This window comes from Ambystoma mexicanum, chromosome 8, assembly GCF_040938575.1.
Source record: "Ambystoma mexicanum isolate Mex_15411 chromosome 8, UKY_AmexF1_1, whole genome shotgun sequence".
Taxonomy (NCBI): Eukaryota; Metazoa; Chordata; class Amphibia; order Caudata; family Ambystomatidae; genus Ambystoma; species Ambystoma mexicanum.
Window position 1 is genome coordinate 725,301,406 of NC_090929.1, and position 19,297 is coordinate 725,320,702.

General features: G+C 49.6%; 1 protein-coding gene across 2 annotated transcripts in view; it reads right to left on the reverse strand.

Moving 5' to 3' along the window:
- The window catches only part of ECD (ecdysoneless cell cycle regulator), a 1,545,240-nt gene that overhangs the window by 1,041,534 nt on the left and 484,409 nt on the right, over positions 1–19,297 (reverse strand). For both annotated transcript variants that reach the window (XM_069610537.1, XM_069610538.1), the window contains exon 6: positions 5,381–5,573. In XM_069610537.1, the coding sequence (XP_069466638.1) occupies positions 5,381–5,573 (193 nt within the window). The remainder of the gene's footprint in view (positions 1–5,380; positions 5,574–19,297) is intronic.

Here is a 19,297-nt window from a genome sequence, read left to right on the forward strand (position 1 = left end):
ATTTACTATTCAGCGCCTTTCCCTAATAACTCTATTCACATAGACTATATGTGGCCCCCAACCTCCTCATATTGAATGGCTGAGTAGGGGCGCCACCAAGGAGAACATTTGGAAAACACAGTCCATCCGGAATACATGCGGAATTAGGAATTAATTGTATTGATTCTACAGCCAGTATCAAATCCTTTCTTTTGTGTGATAACAGCGCAAACCAGTAATGAAACTACAAACCTTGAGAATGCTCTTTCTGAGCTTTCAGCTTCAGATTTGGCCCGTAGATCTAAATGGTTAATGTGTATTAGAAATATATACAAGCTTGAGTATATTGATTGCTGGGAATCCGTGACATGATTAACTAGTCAAAAATAAAACCTTATCAAGGAAAGATAAAAATAATTAGGCAGTAAGAAATATAGTGAGGTAGGTATCCTGTGAACTCAAGGTTTTAGAGTATTCAAAGTACAAGTTCAAATGCTTTTATGAAAAGCTATATACCTCTGATGCCACGCTTGATATTTCTACAGTAAGGCAGCACCTCTCCAGCGCTGATTAGCCTCGACTTACTACTGATGTGGCAAATGCCTTGGAGACGGATCTCTCATTGGATGACATTTTTTGTGCTATCCAGACTCTGAAAACCAACAAGACCCTTGCATGGAAGAACTGCCAACTGAATTTTACTGAATACTGCCAGCCTCTGCTATTAGACACCTTCACGAGATGCTTCGTGAATCTCTTGAATCTAGTTGATTTCCTGATAGTGTCAGACATGCCGTAATTACTGTTCTCCTAAATAGAGACAAATCTCCTGCACAATGTGCCAACTACAGACCCATAAGACTGATAATTGCTGACTGCAAGATCCTGGCCAAAATTCTTGCTACACGGCTGGAGAAAGTGATACCTTTAGTAATTCATGAGAATCTGGTTGGCTTGGTTTGTGGAAGGCACGTTGCGGACAATATAAGAAAACTGCTGGTGACAAAGCCTCTACCACAATTGCAGCGATATATTTGGATACTGAGAAGGCATTTGATAGAATTGAGTGGGACTACGTGTTTACTGTCCTGGAAACGTTTGGCTTTTGGTCAAAATGTATCGGATTGGGGAGCCTCTTGTATGCAGACCCCACTGTGAGTGTTCTAACAAACTGCCTTGTCTCAAGTAAGTTTAGTCTCCGACGGGGCACCAACCAAGGATGCCCACTTTCACCTTTATTATTTATCATTGCAATGGAGCTTCTGGATATCATGCTGAGATCAAATGAAGACATCAAGGGAGCTGGCTTTGGTGGAGAATCAGGGAAGATTATGTCCGGTTATAAGATCAATTGGAGTAAATCTGAAATCCTGCTGATCTCCTTCTCTTGTAGAAATGTATTTGACCAATTGAATTTTACATGGTGTCCTATGCATATGAAATAACTGGGGATATGGCTGTCCCCTGCTGTTAAAGATTTAATGCAGATCAACTTTGCTGCCGTACTACCTAAAATCAAATCTGATCTGACAAGATGGTCTCTCCTGAAACTGTCCTTATAGGGCAAGGTCAATAGTATCAAAATGAAAATCTCACCCAAGATTAATTATATTCTGTCAATGCTTCCTCTCAATCCTCCTAGGGGGCCTTTTCAAGGATTGGATGTTATGATACAACGCTTCATTTGGAAAAATAAACATCCAAGATTAGCTCTGTGGAAATTGCAACTGCCAGCGGCATCGAGGGGAACGAATAGCTCTAATTTTAAACTTTACCACCTGGCTTTCTTAGTGAGACACATATATGGAATGTCAAAATCATATAATCGATGTTTGGGCACAGGCTGAAGCTAGCATCAATTCACCATTGGACTCAGGCTCCATTGTCACCACCAAGGCTGGTCAGAGAAGAATCCACTCATGGAATTACTGAGGGACCGCTTGCACGCTATCTCTGACATTTTCAGAGTTTACCCTTTCATCTTCCCTGATGCATCCATATGGCAGAACCCCAAAATCCAACTCAAGGTTGTAGTATGTTCTGGCCGAGCTTGTACTTTGGTGGGATTTGATACATTACTTGCTTGTGAACGGGGAATAGATCCCCTACGGTCACTTGTGTTGGAGACACAACTTGACGGGCTGTACTTACTCTGATACTCTGAATACCGTCAACTAAGAAGAATTTTAAGTGAAACATTTGAGAATATATCTGACTTGGTCTCTAGTAATGATGTGTGGCTGAAAATAGAAACTTGCATGTCCATTGCTCATTCAGCGGCATCCTTCGGCCTGCTTTTGGTGTTTAAGGAGGGCATGGTATCAAACAGTGAAGAGACACACAAGTGATCACAGTTGAAGGGTGTTTATTGAACTTCAATGGGTTGGTTGAATACCTAGATAACCTAAATCTAAGGATGGGAGCAAGCTACAACCATCAAATAATAAAACTGTCCTAGTCAGTGTCTCTGTCAAAATAAAAGGGCCTATACTAATAAACCTATTCCCAATCCTTACTTCTAAATACAAAAGGCTGTGGGACAATGGTATATGCAAAAAGAAAAGTGTTCAAGAAATAATATGTCGGGACGGTGCAGCAGTTAGCTTTCCTTCCCAACGTTTTCAGCACGGGGCAAGGTGGCACGTTCGAGCTTTGCACACACTCTGGTTTATCAGCCACTAGGCTACAGTTCAAAGCATAGATATCAGGGCCTTCTGCCAAAGCCTCTTTTCCAATAACAGTCTCTTAATGCAGAGGGCCTATCGTAAAAAACAAATCTCAAAGTTCCAGTTCTATCAGGATTTTCACATGCACAAGTTCTCACTTCCAATATTGATTATAATAATTTGCATTTATATAGAGCTACGAACCCTCAGCAATCTGAGCGCTATTACCCACGGTGTAGTGCTCATTTATCGACCTCGGAAGGATGAAAGGCTGAGTTTGGCCCTGCCGGGATTCGAACCTGCGTCGGCAGGCTCTGCATGGATTTCAAGGTGAGCGCTCTACTCGCTGTGCTATCTGACTGGCTATGGATCTCCCTCCTTCAGGATTGGACCCCTATTTTCCACAATAATCACACTTGGTCTCCTTCGTTCGGGCTCAGACCATGGATCTCTCTTCCCTTGTTCGGGCTCGGATCCTCTTGATATGCATCTTGCGCGTTCAGGCTCAGATCCCCTCGATATCCAAATCAAAGACTTTCGAATGTGCAATGGGTTTTGTTTAAACCGTTACAGGACCACTTCGATTCACTTCACATAATGTTCTCATCAATCTTTTACTTTTGTTTCTCTTGGCGGGATACCTTACAGAGACCTTTGATTGAGCACATTCACAGTGCCGGACCACTGTCAACGGTCTCGTATCTCTCCTTCTCAAGTTCAAACATTCATCAGCAGTTTAGCTTTACTTGCGTCTTTCATCACATGTGTTCAACAATGTTCGTTCCAGCGCTCGTTATACAATGTTGCCGCTTGCAACCTTGACTTCAACACAGATCGGTCTCCCAAACTCACCGGCTGCGTTGATCTCTCTGGCGCTTCTTTGTTCTTGGAGCCAAGGACGATACCATGGCGACTGCTGCTCCTCCCCGCCTTGGTCAGTTACGCGGCAGGGCCTTCGTTATCTTCGACACACAATGCAGGATTTTTCAGTCTTGTTTCCTGGCCTAATGCTTTCTGCCTCGAAGGTTTCTTCAAAGTAACAGTTGTTTCCAGAAAATGTCAAGGGTATTCCCTTCCTTGCAAACCCTTCCTGGTTTGCCGTCTTTCTCCCCTCATTCAGCTGCTGATAAGAAACTGCTGTTCCTTCGTGTACTTTGCCTCGCTCAGAGTTTGCCCTCATGCTCTGCCTTTTATCCATGTGGGGAAGTTTAACGGAAGTCAGGTCTGAGTGATTGTCAGTAATTACCCGACTTCGCCTGACCATAGTAGCGGGACATGTCAGGTACACGGCTCGGGTTTGAGTCTGTTTTCTCCTAGAGCGGGCTGTCCGTGTGAAAGTGTTGGGGAAGGGAAACGGGGTTGAGGGGTTAAAGTTCCCATGTATCCTACCTGGTAGGATGGGGTAATGCTGCAATCTGTCCTTTCCCCGAGGCCTTTGCACGGTCGGATTCAAGAGATGCTGCAGCCTTGATTCATTTCCATTAGGAAATCATGGGGATAGTAAGAGCCTATTGTTGTAAACCTGTGATAAACACACATAAACCTAGGGAGAAAGCGACACCCTGGTATGATAGGGAGTGTCGGGAAGCTAAGGGGTGGCTCATAGCTGCTTCTAAGTGCAAAGGGCCCCCCGAGATGTGTTGTGGACAGACAGGTAAAATCTGAGCTGGTTATTCAATTTTAATTTGTTGTCCCTAGTAGCAAAGAACAAAAGCAAATGGCTAGTGCCCTATTTTAACCTTTACAAATTTCCACAGTAAGAAATGTAATGACATTAAGCTTAGGGTCAGAAAAGATTGCATACAATTCAACGGCAAAATATTTATATATTGCATGAAGAATTAGGTTTCATATACTTGCCCAAATATATCCTTAGGACAAGAGGATGTTTATTATGTGCATATTAGTATGAATTTGACTTCAAACATGTATGCTTGTTTTATATATTGAAGAATATATTTTTCCTTATGAAATGTACTGAATGTATGGCATTGTAATACTGAAATGTTTTACAGATTTTTCAATACAAATTAAACATATTATATATAATAGAAATTAAAATTTCCATCTGAAATTTAAGAACACAAATGGCCAATGGAGAAATTTAAGCATGAACAGAGGAATGAGCAGAAATTATGATATTGTGACCATGTTGTAGAGTCTAGGTGAATGAACCCGCAGCTATTAACACCCCAGATTCCAGAAACAGACAGCAGCTACAAATAACATTGTTTTTCCATTTGAGACCCTGTGTAAAGGAATACATCAAATTGTTCAGACATCTTTGCAGGTAAGGAACCATTGATGAAAATAGAGAAAACCCCACCCCATTATTTCGGTCACCTTACACATTTCTCTGACCTCGCCTTCACAAACATAAGGAGAGATCTAGGAGTGCTACATTGTGGCAAAAATTGATAAGTCCAGAGGAAGGATCCGTGTAAAGGAACAGGGGTAGTAAAATCAGCCATGGGAGAAAATAATAAATGATTAAATTAGCAAGAAAATAATATTTACATAAATGATATACGATATGGATAACGCGCCTATATACAAGTGTTTCAAATGCCTGTAACCTACAAATGCTTGTTAATACGAATACTGCAAGGTTAAAAAATGTACTCTCTACACAAGTGCAAGCCGCCAAAAGAAGGTATACATTCACATTAATAAATGTTTTGTCAAGAAACAGGCGCCATTTCGGACAGAAAGAGTGCAATGAAAACCATTCTTACCGAAGTCAGCACACGTGGTTCTGGAGGGAATATTTTGAAGGTACGACACGTTTTTAAATCGACTGGATCTCTTAGGTAAAAAGCTTGCACTGCTGCTGCTACTACCTTCGGGTGTGCTTTTAACACCACTGCAATGCTAGCTGGAAGGTAGCAGTGAGCTATGTGGAGAGTTTTCTGTAATTTTTCCGGGTACCTGTGGAAGAAAGGAAAAATATTCAGATGAGGAATACAGAACAGCTGTTTTGTCATCACGGACTCAGTTTGATAAATGGACCATTGTTGATCCTCTCACATGCGCAATCAATTAAGGGACAGGTCTATCAAAGAGAATAGGTTGTTCCTGCGCTCGCCAAGTGTGGTAAAGATAGTTGCTATAGGGTGTACTGGCTGAAAAAAATCACCCCTCTCGTTTGGGGGATGTGGTATAACACAGAAGCGGCCAGCCATCATAGAGCACTAGTTTTCTGTTTTCGTTTTTTCAAAGGGAAATCAAAAAATTAGAATTTTGTAAAACAATGTGAAAAATACAAGACTCGTAGTACCGGCGCTTTAACAATGTATGCACAGTCTAGAATAAGTCACTTGTAATCTCACAAAACAAATGTTTGTCACTAGAAATACAAAATAATTGCATTTACTGGTACTCATGGATGTATTCCTTTGCTTCACTACTTAAATGGAAAAAAAACATACAGCAATTAGTATTTTTTTAAAAACAATTTTTATTTTATTTAACAACACAACAAACATTACAATACTTGGGACTCCCATCATCAAATTAGGCATCATAGCGTTACAGTCAGCATTCTGCAGTCCCGTCCCCACCCTCCCCCCCAACTTGAGCCAATATGTCCTTGTCATCTTCCTGTGATTCTTCAGGCGAGTTTACCGTCATCTCTTTATCCGTATAAGCATCGCTCTGATCGGAATGGGGGGGCCTCTCATAGTGGCCACCAGCTGCCTCCATTCAATTAGGGGTCCTACCTCTTCCTCCCTTCCCCTGTGAATCGTGTCAAACCAAACAGCCGTTTCTGCCTCTGCCCATTTTAAGAGGTCAGCCCACCACAACTCTATCCTTGGCCTCTGGGCTGCCTTCCAGCACATTGCCATCCTTCGTTTGGCCAGGATGTATGCCAAGTCTTTCATTTTGCTTATATGCCTCAAGTTACATGGCCTAGGGAATCCCCCCAACATGCATGCCCAGGCCGACTCCACCTCCAGTGTAATACCGATTCCTGCCAAGCGTGTCTTCAATTCTTGCCAAAACCGCCCCACCTCAGGGCAGGCCCAGAACATGTTTAGTAGCCCAGCCTCCTCTTCCCCACACCTAGGGCATTTCTGAGTCGTTTGGCCACCAACCCTGGCGATCTTACTGGGGGTGAGATATGCTCTATGTGTGACATACAGTTGGATCTGCTGAAGCCTTGCGTTCCGGGACACTTTTTAATGATATCTTTGGGCTCTGTCCCAGAGCCCATCCGACATGGGCTCTCCCACCTCTTCCTCACAAACTTGACTCAAGTGGGTCAATTCCTTCCCCACCTTGGACCCCAGCAGCTCGTATATGCGGGAAATCTCATGCCCACCCTCTGAGATATCCTATATAGCCTCCATGGTGGCATCCGGTTGCCCGGTGAGCACCGCTGTTGGCCACTTCACTCGCACTCTTGACAATTCTGGTGTATGTTATATACTGCCCCTTATGCACCCCAATATCTTCTATCAGGTTCGGAAACTCAAATGCCTCCCCTTCCAACCATGTGTCCCCCAGGGTGGCCAGGCCCACTGGTTCCCAGTACTTGCGAACCCCTTGTATCAGCTGGGGGTCCTCTCCGCATAGTGCTGCTAGCGGCACCTGCATAGAGTACGGAACCGGGTGTCCCGCCATCTGCCACGCTCTGTGCCACAGCTCCCATCCCAGTACCAGCAGCCCCGCCATCCCCACGACCCTTGGCTTGGACAGCCACACCACTTCTTTGAGAAAGAAGGGTGTCGGTTCTCTGCATAGCAGCCTGGATTCTGCCGTCTCCTCGTCGGACAGCCATCTCGCTACATACTGCAGCTGCCCTGCTAAATAGTATAGCTCAAAGTTTGGCAGGTTAATCCCTCCCCTGTCACACGAGTTTTGTAGTTTCCAGAGGGCCACCCTGTTCCTGGAGTTGTTCCAAATGAAGCCCTGACACAGGCTATGGAGACTAGCGAAAAAGCGCCTCGGGATCACATGTGGAATGTTAACAAAGAAATGCAACAGTCTGGGCAAGACTACCATTTTTAGCAGAGCAACTCTCCCCACCATAGCCAGGGGTAGCCTGGACCAGAAACCCATGCTATTTTTAATTCCTTCTACTGCTTTTACTGTGTTGCATGCATGTTCCTCTTCTGCCGTATGGTGTATGTCAATTCCGAGGTATCGGAACGACTTGATGTGCCAGGATATCAGTAATATTGGCAGGCTCCCGGGCAAGACAAGCTTGTATCTCCCCAGAGGGAACACGCTAGACTTTTTTGGGTTAACCGCTATGCCAGAGAGAACGGCAAACTGCTCCATCACGTCTAGAATGTATTGCATGTTCTCTTCTGGGTAGCGCAAATACAGCAGTATGTCGTCCGCATATAACGAAACAAGATGCATGGCACCCGCAGTACGAATAACTATCTCCTCGTATTGTTGTCTCAGACAGATGGCCAGTGGCTCAGCCAGTGCGAATATGTATAACCTGGGCGACCACGGGCAGCCCTGTCTAATGCCTCTGCTTAGTTGCCATTTGTCCGATGTGATAGCACCCATTTTAATCCTGACAATCGGGGAGCTGTATAACATTTTCACCCACCTGAGGTACCCCGGCCCCATTCCATAACCCTCTAGGGTCGCGATCAGCCAGGGCCATCTCACTGAATCGAAGGCCTTGACCGCGTCCAGTGAAACTATTGCCAATCCACCTGGGTCTTCTTTTGTTTGGTCAATGACGTGGTGCAATCTTCTGAGATTCTCAGTTATGTTCCTGCCCGGGACATAGCCCGTTTGGTCCGTGTGTATCAGTTTACCAATGACGGCCTTAAGCCTGTTTGTCAGTACAGCAGTGAGGATTTTGCTATCCTGGTTGAGCATCAATAAGGGCCTGTACGACCCACAATCCGCGCTGGGCTTGCCAGGCTTCAGAAGCGGAATAATCACTGCCTCTCGCAGGGTCTCTGGTAGCCTGCCTTGCTCATACGACTCGTTAAGCATGGCCAGCAGCGGAGGAAGCAACTCCTGTTTATAGGTTTTATAAAATTCACTCGCAAGCCCATCTGACCCAGGGGCCTTACAGGTGGGCAGGTGGCGAACCACTAGTTTGAGTTCTTCCATTGTAATAGGGGCATCCAGGTCAGCGCGTTCTGCCTCATCTAGGGTGGGTAGGCCCATGTCCTCCAGTGTTACCCGGATTTCGTGGTCTCTTGGACCGCCTGGGTCCTCATAAAGATGTTTATAGAATCTCAGGAACTCTTCATTCACCCGCTCCTGGGTATCCCTCCCCTTGGATTTCCCTGATCACCATTCGCGGCGTCTTGTTCTTGTATAGCCTGGCCAGCAACCTGCCTGGCTTATCTCCCCCTGCGTGCTGTCTCTCCACGTGTTTCTTATAGCTTAATTTACATAACCTGTCCCAGCATTCCCCACTAGCTTGTTGTAACTGCCTTATCCTGTCCCTGTCATCACCACAGGTGCCTTCCTCGTGCATCCTGCTCTCCAGCTCCTCCTCAATTCCCTTAAACTCTTGCTCTATGCCCCCCTGGAGTCCCCTAGACTTCGAAATGGCAACCCCCCCGCAAAACCACCTTAAACGCCTCCCATACAGTTTCCATAGAACTAACACTACCAGTGTTTATCTCAAAGTACTCAATGATCGCCTCTCTTAAGTCCTCCCTGAATCCCGGGTCCTGCAGAGCCTCGGCTCTGAGTTTCCAAGTGGGAATCCGCGCCCTGAGAGGTTGATGCCGCCACTCCAGGACCAAGGGGGAGTGGTCCGAGAGCACCCTGGCTTTATATTCCGCGCCTTCCATCTCTCCTGCCAACTCCATGGAGGCGAACACATAGTCTAATTTTGTATGAAGGTCGTGTGGTGCCGTATAATGCGAATATTGTCTATCCACTGGATGCAGCTGCCTCCAGACATCAGCTAAATCGAAGTCTCTCAGGAGGGCCTGTAGCACCTTTGCTGCTGGGGATGGTTTGTCCATCTTACTATCCGATCTGTCAACCTTAGGATTAAGTACACAGTTAAAGTCTCCTCCCCACAGGATCCCGCCACCCAGTAGAGGGCCCATTTTACCGTACAGGGTCCTGAAATAAGCTGCTGTGTCCTGGTTAGGGGCATATGAATTTACAATACACACTTCTCGGTTTTCCAGTATACCCTTCGCAATGATCAATCTGCCGTCTGGGTCACCCGTGACCTGAAGCAGCTGAAATGGCACCTGCAGCGCCACCCAGATGATAACTCCTCTAGCGTAGGCAGAGTATGTGGCTCCCATCAGGCACCCCCTCCCCTTCTTCTTGACCACCTCCAATTTCTCCCTAGTGAGGTGGGTCTCTTGCAATAATGCTATATCGATCCTCATCCTCTTCAGATACATCATCACCTTGTTACGTTTCAGGTAGCTGTTGAGGCCCCTGACATTCCAAGTAACCACTCTAAGGCACCCTGGCGCCATAACCACGATATCCCGCACTCCTTCTCCATCTCTTATCCCGCCTGTTAAGGTTCACGTTTTGGCTCAATACCCTTTCCCTCCCATCAAACATACCTCCCACCCCCTTCCCAACACCCCATTCCCCAACTTCAAACCAATGCACACCCCCCTCATCTTCCTCCCTCCCCCCGTTTCTTCAGCCCCAACCCCAACAAGTGTTGTGTTTCTAGTGCCACCGTATCATACTTATAACTGTAGCTCTAAACACACTCCTCCGCCGGTTATATGCAATGCTATATTCAAGTCCCATTGTCATAAGCTGCAGCACCTGGGGCACTACAGACGCATGTTACTTATCTCCACCTCCAGTTCCCTGGATATCCGATTCCTGGGGACAGCTCTGTGCGTCCAACCATCCCATGGCATCCTCAGGGGTGTCGAAAAACAAGGTTCTGCCCTTGTGGAACACCTTCAGTTTAGCTGGGTAGAGCAGCATGTACCTATGGCCCGCTTCCCGCAATCTTCTTTTCACGGACCCTAAGTTCATGCGACTGCGCTGTACCTGCAAGGTATAATCCGGGTATGCCGTTATGTTTGCTGCCCCTCTTTGTATCGTGCCACCCTTCGAAAGTGCTCAAGGATTTTTTCCCGGTCTCGGTAGTTTAAGACCTTGGCCATCACCGGCCTAGGAGGGTTCCCCGGCGGCGGCTTCCTCATCAGGGCCCTGTGCGCCCTCTCTACAGCGAACCCCTGGGACAGGGCTCCCGCAGTTATCTCCTGCAATAACATTGACTCAATGTATTCCATAGGGTTAGTTCCCTCAGCTCCTTCTGGCAATCCGACAATGCAAATGTTATTTCTTCGGGCTCGTCCCTCCATCTCCTCTGCCCTACCCTCCAGGTTGCCCAAACGTTGGACCAAGGCGTGAAGTTCAGATTTATGGGACCCGCGCAGGCCGCCGCGTTCGGGGCCACCTCTTTTTCCAGGTCCTCCGTGCGCTCCGCCAGCAATCTTACATCTTGCCGGAGAAGATTTACATCCTTCTGCACCGCTCCGACTTTGAGCTCAAGTTCAGCTTTCAATTCAGCCATTGCCAAGCCCAGTTTGGTCTCCCAGGCCACTTTCAGGTCTGTAATCGCCGCAAGTACCTCCTGGTTGCCCATAATGTCTGGGCCCCCGACAGGAGTCTTGTCTTTCTTCCTGGCCCTGTCACCACCTGGTGGTGTTTTGGCAAAATCATCCAGTGTGGCCTGCTTGCCTTTCAGTCTGATGGGCTTGTTGGACATCTTGATGCGTCAGGGTTAGGTGGGCCGGCCCCAACGCGTGCGGTCCTCTTTTCGAGGGTGCCATGTTGCCCAAAATGTCCGGCCCCAGCCCGATCGTTCCAGAGGTGTCCTCTAGCAACTTCTCTTATTTCCGGAATGGACTGTGTCCTCCCACGTAACCTTGTGGGTTCATTCCTTCCTCACAGGGCTCAGGTTCCTGCCCTAGTCGACCTGGATCCCAGGGCTTTCCGCCTGGCACTGGTGTGGCTCAGCGGGCTCTAATAGCCTCCCTTGCCGGTCCCCTCTTTCAAGGGGCGACCCCGTACACCTTCATCTGCAGTTACCATTCACGGCCACCTCGGGCACGTTGTACGCGCTCCTTTGTTCGCACTACCGGCGACTGCCAGTCACTGTATATCTGTCTAAGCCTGTGTGTGCCCCATGAGTGGCTGGATCAGCATTTATAAAGTAAACGTGGGCATGTCTTACGATTCATTGTACCATTGTGCTGACTAGCCTCCACAGGATGATGTAGTGGAGCTTGTTGCAAGTTGGGTTGCGGGTGTGTGCCTACACTTCTTAGTCTCCCATTGCGGCGCTGTGTTTAATGTATTCCGGGCATTTCAGCGTGTTATCAGCTGACTGTTGGCAGCTACGATGCTCGTATCTCTGCTCCTGTCGCCTCCTTAAAGGAGACAGACGCTCCCAGCGTTGTCTTCCTCTGAGCGATCCGCTCGATGCACAGCATACAGGGCAGCTCCCCGCGCCTCTGTGTATGCGCGTCTCCCTAGGCGTATGATTCAAGCAGTCTGTGTGACGCTGGAGAATCCCATGTGCTTGCTCCCGGGGCCGAGCATTTTTATTCATCTCGGTGTGCTCTGGGCACACCGGCAATCGGCAACCCCCCCACTGGTTCTGGCCTTCTCATCAGTCACCCTGTGTCCCGCGGGCCACCGTGCTGTGTCTTCTGCCACCGGGTCGCTGCTCCTTACTAGATGCACCCGGCTATCTGTGCCAGTTCGCTCAGGACCTTGGGTGTGAATCAGCATGCGCACACTCTTTCGTCCACCGTGAGCAATGTATATGTGACTTCTATCAAAGTCCCAGCATTCTAGGTCCTCCAGCGCTCCCTTGACTTGCCCGCAGGCGGCCACCCCCACACGGGTTCCGAGTGTCGCATCAGTCTCTCTGTCTCCCATGGGCCGCCATCTTGTTTCGTTCGCCGCCGAGCTGCTGCACTTTTCTTTCAGCTGGGTGCAGGTGAATCACTGTGCCAGTCCATTAAAATTACAGCTCCAGTCATGCCCCGAGTATTCATCACTGTGCACACGCAATTCCGGCCGTCGTGGACAGTTTCTGCATGGCTTTTTTCACCGGATCAATTCAGGATCGGCAGGAGCCCCTCGGCAAACACGTCCTCTTACATGGCCTTGTAGCCATGCCCGCAGCAATTAGTAGTTTATGCAACATATGCCCATGCTGTTTTTTCAAACCAATTAATGGGCATCACACTGATTTAACCCTATGACTCTCACCTTCTATTACTGAACATAATTGATGAAAGCTGAACCAAAGTGTGCAAGAATGAATTATTAGCTCGCAATGAACATATCTAAACAATGATACCTCCTTAAATTGCACTTTAGCAGATGTGTTTGCATATATAGGGGGCACAAATTGCTAACCCCATTTGAACCTATAGTGACAAAACCCGGAGGGTTTGGCCAGATGCCTGTCACGTTTAGGACCCTAGGGACCACCTCTGTGGACCCCAATACTTAATGGAGCCAGATAGAGCCAAGAGAAGGACATCTTGAAGCTCCCTCCAGCCAGAGCGAAACAAAGGTAACAACTCCTTTCCCTTTCACGAGCAAGGTTGCAATATTTTGAAAACCTAGACAAGAGGATTAATACATTTATTCCTCCAGTAACAGTGTCAGAGGAATTATTTATCAGAGTGTGCATGGCATGCAGTTTACAGGACCCCCGGAAATACATTGCTGTAATTCCAAACCGAGCGCCCCGGCAGAGAAAAAAGAAAGCTCCTGGTATGCAATGCTTGGAGCGGACTGACGAGGGCGTACAATAGCGGTAGATCTCCCAGACTCTCCCGACGAGCACCGACACAGGAACAGAGGTAGGCGGTGGCTCCAGTAGTTTGGGAGAGGGGAGGACCAGGCCAACAAAACCCAAAGGCAGGGCGGCGAGCAACCATAGATTCAGGATGGGGAAGAAGACACAAAACCCCATGGCGGGGTGAGAAATCCAAGGCCACAGGGTGGGGTACAAGAGACGATACCCCAAAGTGGCTGAGAAATCAGAGTCCGCAGAAGTAGGGTAGAAGGGACGACCACCAAGGTGGGAGGAGAAACCCCAGACCCCAGGGTGGGGAAGAAGAGAAGGAAGCCCAAGATGCGACGAGAGACCCAAAACCCCAAGGTGAGGGGAGATACGCGAGACCCCTCATGGAGGGTTAAAAAAAACGAACCCGGGGGTGGCGCTGTTGAGCAGCCCAAGATGGCTGCTTAGCTTCTTAGCTCTGTGTAGCGTTGGCTATTATCCGTCTATATCTGCGGCTTTATGGGGTCCTGTTGCCTATAATTCGGTCCTTCTGCTGTCTGACATCCCTGCCCTGCACCCTGTGAGTTTGGTCCAGTTCTGTGCACTGGGGGGCTGCCTGTGGCCGAGTCGTGGTCTGGCCCTCTGTGAGCGGTGTCCCTGCAGCCGCGGCCTGCGGCGCGGCGGCGTCTGAAAACCGGTGATCATCGCCTTATGCCCTGCGCCGGGCGCCTGGGGGACCCGCGCGCCTGTGGAGGGCTGCCCTCATTTACATCAGCTGGGCTGCGGTGCCGCGGGACGGCGGCTGTGGCCTGCGCTGGAGCGCGGGCCGCGTCTCCCTCCCCCCTTCCTTTGCCACCCGCAACGCAGCTCCCGCTTCTGCCGAATCCCGGCTGCCTCCGGGGAGTGCGGGGCTGCGTCCGGATCTGTGCTCCGCAGGGCTGCCGGTGACCAAGTCGTGGCCCGGCCCTCTGTGGGCGGACTCCCTGCAGCCGCGGCCTGTGGCGCGGCGGCAACTGTACGCCTGTGATCTTCGCCTGCTGACTTGCGGTGGGCGCCTGGGGGCCCCGCGCGCCTGTGGAGAGCTGCCCTCATCAGCATCAACTGGGCTGCTGTGCCGTGGGACGGCGGCTGTGCCCTGCGCTGGAGCAGGGGCCGCATCTCCCCCCCCTCCACTTGCAACGGAGCTCCTACTTCTGCCGTGTCCCGGCTGCCTCCGGAGACAGCGAGGCTGTGCCTGGCTGTTCCCAGTCAGATCAGGTGAGGGGGTGGGGGCTGTGCTCTTCGCTCCTGGCGGCTGCGGCCGCGGCTGCACGCTGAAGGACCCGCCTGGCCTGCCGTGGGGCTAATTATACTAACGGTGATCGCCTGCATTGTGCCCGCCTGTGGGGGACCCCGTTCCCATCATCCGCCGTTTAGCACCCTGCGGAGCCTGCTGCTGGGCCCGGCTGGGGCGGCAGCTTTCTACCCTACGCATCATTATCAGTAGATCACGCCTATATCAACGTTGAGACATGCGGCACTAGCAGGGCCCATCTTGATATAGCTGCCTCATCACCACCACAGTGCGCATTTGCCTAGCAGAGAACACCTGCCTCCATTGGACCCCCAGCCACTACCATCGGTCCGTGAGGCTAGCTGGTCTGCCGTTGCTGTGGTGATCTTTCTACAGCCTCCCCCAGCTGAATCCTGTCCGCCTGGTCTCCACATACCCAACTGCGGCCTCTGCTCCTCCTGGGCCCACCTACAACATCGGTTGGTGTCCAGTCCAGTACCCGTAGCCCTTCCCAGGTCCCCCCTTTGAGGAGCATCACTCGTGGGCCTCCTGCATCATCAGCCCAAGCATACAATGTCGAACAGAACCAAGGGGGCTAACAAGGGGGGAGCTATGGACAGGTTTGCTAAGTCTGTCCCGAGGGCCGAGGCTGACCGGGTGTCTCCCGAACAAGAGGAGCCTGAGATCGCCCCAGCCGCCGGACCTCACCACATTGATGGAATCAATGGCCAAAAACTTTGCCGCCATTCATGAGAAGTTGGATGACATCAATGCTAACGTCACCTCGATCAAGGCACGAGTGGATCAGGCCGGAACTAGAATCACAGAGGCTGAGGATAGGATATCGACAAACGAAGACAACATACACACACTACAGGATACGGTTGCATCTCTGACCCGCGACATGAAAAATGTGAAAGCGAAATGTGAAGATTTGGAGTCGCGCTCCCGCAGGAACAACCTGCGCATTATTGGGGTCCCAGAAAATGCCCTCAAGGGACGCATGGAAGATGCCGTCGAATGTCTACTCAAGGATCTTCTGGGGAACCCCTCCTTGTCACCATACTTTACAGTTGAGCGAGCGCATCGGGCTCTGTCCCCGCGCCCCAGACCAGGCGATATTCCCAGACCCATCATCGCCAGGATCCTTAATTATCGTGACAGAGACCTTATCCTTCGCCTGGCGAGAGAGAAGGGTGACTTGCGCTAGGAGGCCCATACTATCAGGATTTTCCTGGATTTCTCTGTCGGAGTGCAGCAAGAGAGAAGGCAATTCTTAGGCGTCAAGAAACTGCTCAGAGAGCGCAATGTTCCTTATGCCATCCTGTTCCCCACAAGACTCAAGATTACTCACAACGGCAAATTGTTCTTTTTCACTGTCCCTGATGAGGCAACGAGATTTATCGAGTCGCAGATTCCACTTCCTAATCCAGAGGGGGCCCGTGCCAATAACGCATAAGCATGCTCCGGACTAGTTGACTATGCTGAACTATATCTGGTGATCCTATCTACTCAACGTGATGATGGCAACACCGCTCTTTAATCAGCAAATATAGATCCCTGTTACTAGCGACTGGGCTGTCGGCTCTGGTTCCAATGCTTTAAACACATACCGGCACTTGTCCCCGTGGCTGGTAACCGGCCGCTTGCCCTAACTACTTTTGCTTCCGTGCTCTATGCTTTTGGGCTGACATACAGACTTCAGGGATCATACACTGGATTTGCCCACCGCAGGAACCTACCTCGGGCAGTATACTCTCTCCGCCCTTACATTCTGAGATACCGACCACACGGCAACAGCGCACCTCACTGCAGTTGCAATGTTATTTTTTGTTTTCACCTTGTTGCCACTGTTTTTGGGCCCCCGTTGGGCCACGGTGGGGACACGCCCCCTTTGGGTGTTGCCCGCCGACTGTTGTCTAGATGCGGTCTCTGGCTCCGCTGGAGGCGCCTGGACTTGGGGAATTGTTGGCACGTGTTGGGAATGGGGGGGTCTACACTGCAAATTGGGGGTGGACAGTGAGGGAGGGGGGTAGTAAAAGGGGGAATTATGTTAATGGAAAAGGCATGGAAGAGGGGTGCATGATTGCAACACTATGTGTGTATGCTGCAGTTGACCACGTAACACTGCACAGAGGAGCCTATCGTAGCTGGGATGTTCCATGATACCGCCCTATGCCTCTTAACATTATGACATGGAATGTTCGGGGGCTGAGTACCTTTACCAAGGCACGTAGAATAACTGCATATGCCCAGAGGCATGGAATTAAGGTACTCCTTCTACAGGAAACACACGCTTTAGGGCGTTTAGCGGCTTGTCTTGCCCCGAGTTGGGGTGCTACCAGATACTATACAAAGTACTCCACTCAGTCTAGAGGAGTACTCACTCTGGCTCATAAATCGGTCCAGTTCCTACTGCGCACCAGTCACATTGACCCTGAAGGCAGGTATGTGATACTCCACTGTCTACTTGCAAACAGGGAATGCCTTTTGGTGAACACATATGCCCCCAACTTCGGCGCTCCAGACTTCTTTGATGCAATCACCTCCGTACTGTTGAAATATACAGGGGTCCCTATCATATGGGGGGGAGTCATGAATCTGATACTAGACACCGTCCTGGACAGACATGGGAACGCACGTAGGGCTGTCACACGCACAGCCATTAGACTGCACACACACATGAACACGCTAGGACTCAGAGACGTATGGAGAGTCCTCCACCCACAGTCGAGAGAGTATACCTTTTATTCCTCGGTGAATGATAGTCTATCGAGAATAGATCTGTTCCTCATATCGGGCGAACTGGTAGGCAAGACTGCAGATACACAGATACTCCCACGCACACTCTCGGACCACTCCCCAGTAATTCTACGAATCATACTGGAGCGTGAACAACCCTTCCACTCATCTTGGCGATTCAAATCTGAGGCCCTTCAAGATATAGTTTTCAAAGCTGAAATCCTGGCCGATATCAACACCTTTTTTGAATGTAATAACAGACAGGATACTTCCGACGGAGTGCGGTGGGAGGCTTTTAAGGTCTTCATTAGGGGGATGTGTATATCCAGGGAGGCTGGGGTCCTCAAAGCCATTAGAAATAGCTTACAGCAGTCGGAGGTGAAGCTAAAGGACCTCGAAAAGGACCTGCCCCTTCCCCGATCATATTGGCACAAATCAGGTCGGAACTTGAAACGTTCGAGGCCCATGCCCGTAGTGAGTTACAGTACCATGCCCGTTCCATGGCTGCCCGGAAGTATGGCGACTGCCAGACTGGCCCGTGCAGAGAGTGGCAGGACACGTATAGACTGCGTCCATGACGCCTCCGGGGCACTGGGCTGGTCCGACCAACATATTCTGGAAACTTTCACCGCATTCTACACATCCCTATACGGCCCCCAACAAGAACATAGCCTGCAAGACACTGACCTCCTTCTTGAACAAATCCCCATGACCCTCATCTCCCACGACACCAGAAATCAGCTAGAGGTCCTGTTCACTCTTGATGAGATAACCACAGCCATATCTAGCTGCCCAAAGGGCAAAGCACCTGGCCCAGATGGTCTTACCTCGGAGTTTTACCAGGAACATGTAGCCATCCTGGCACCCAGACTCCTTGAAGTCTGGAATGAATCGCTCAAACTAGGTACTCTGCCCCATTCTCTACGTGAGGCTGTTATAACTGTACTCCCCAAACCTGGCAAGCCACCAGATGAATGCGGGTCTTATAGACCCCTGTCTTTAATCAACATAGACACAAAATGTTTGCCAAGATCATTGCGAGCAGGTTCCTCCCGATAATGACCTACCTGGTTCACCCTGACCAGAGCGGATTCGTTCCCGGCAGATCCACGTCCCTCAACATCCGCCGGCTGTTCAATGTCATATCTAGAATTGACCCCAATGCCCATGCTGTGGCAGTTACTCTCGACGCCCAGAAGGCGTTCGACATGGTGTCATGGCAGTATATGTGGGCAGTGCTCCACAAAATGGGAATTGGCCCATGAATGATGTCATACATTAAGCTGTTATACACGGACCCGGTGGCTAGAGTTCTCATCAATTCTAAAGTCTCCCCTCCCTTCGCGCTGTACAGAGGCACTCGCCAAGGTTGCCCGTTCTCCCCAATACTTTTTGCACTTGCTATCGAACTTATGGCTGACAGTGTCCGGGACAAACACGCACGGAAAGGCATACGTATGCGAGACACCCCGGAGATCATCTCATTGTATGCAGATGATGTACTCTTATACATCAGAGACCCGGCTGCTCATTTAGACCCCATTCTCCGAGATATAATTAAAATAGGCACATTCTCAGGCTTCACAATCAACTATACTAAGTCCGACATCTTCCCACTAACAGCGGCAACCCCCCGACCGGATTGTGAATTTCCCCTTAGTTGGTCGCCTGGGGGTATCAATTACCTTGGAGTGCGGGTTTTCCTCAGTAGGCCATCATTGATAGCTGACAACTATACAGCTGCGGCGCAGCTAATGGAGGCCCGGTTGTCGAAATGGCGTAGTCTGCCACTTTCGCCGTCGGGCAGGCTTTCTTTGATTAAAATGATCATTGTCCCCAAGTTGCTTTACATCTTCATGAATGTGCCGATCTGGCCCGGAAGGCGATACTTCAGGGACCTCC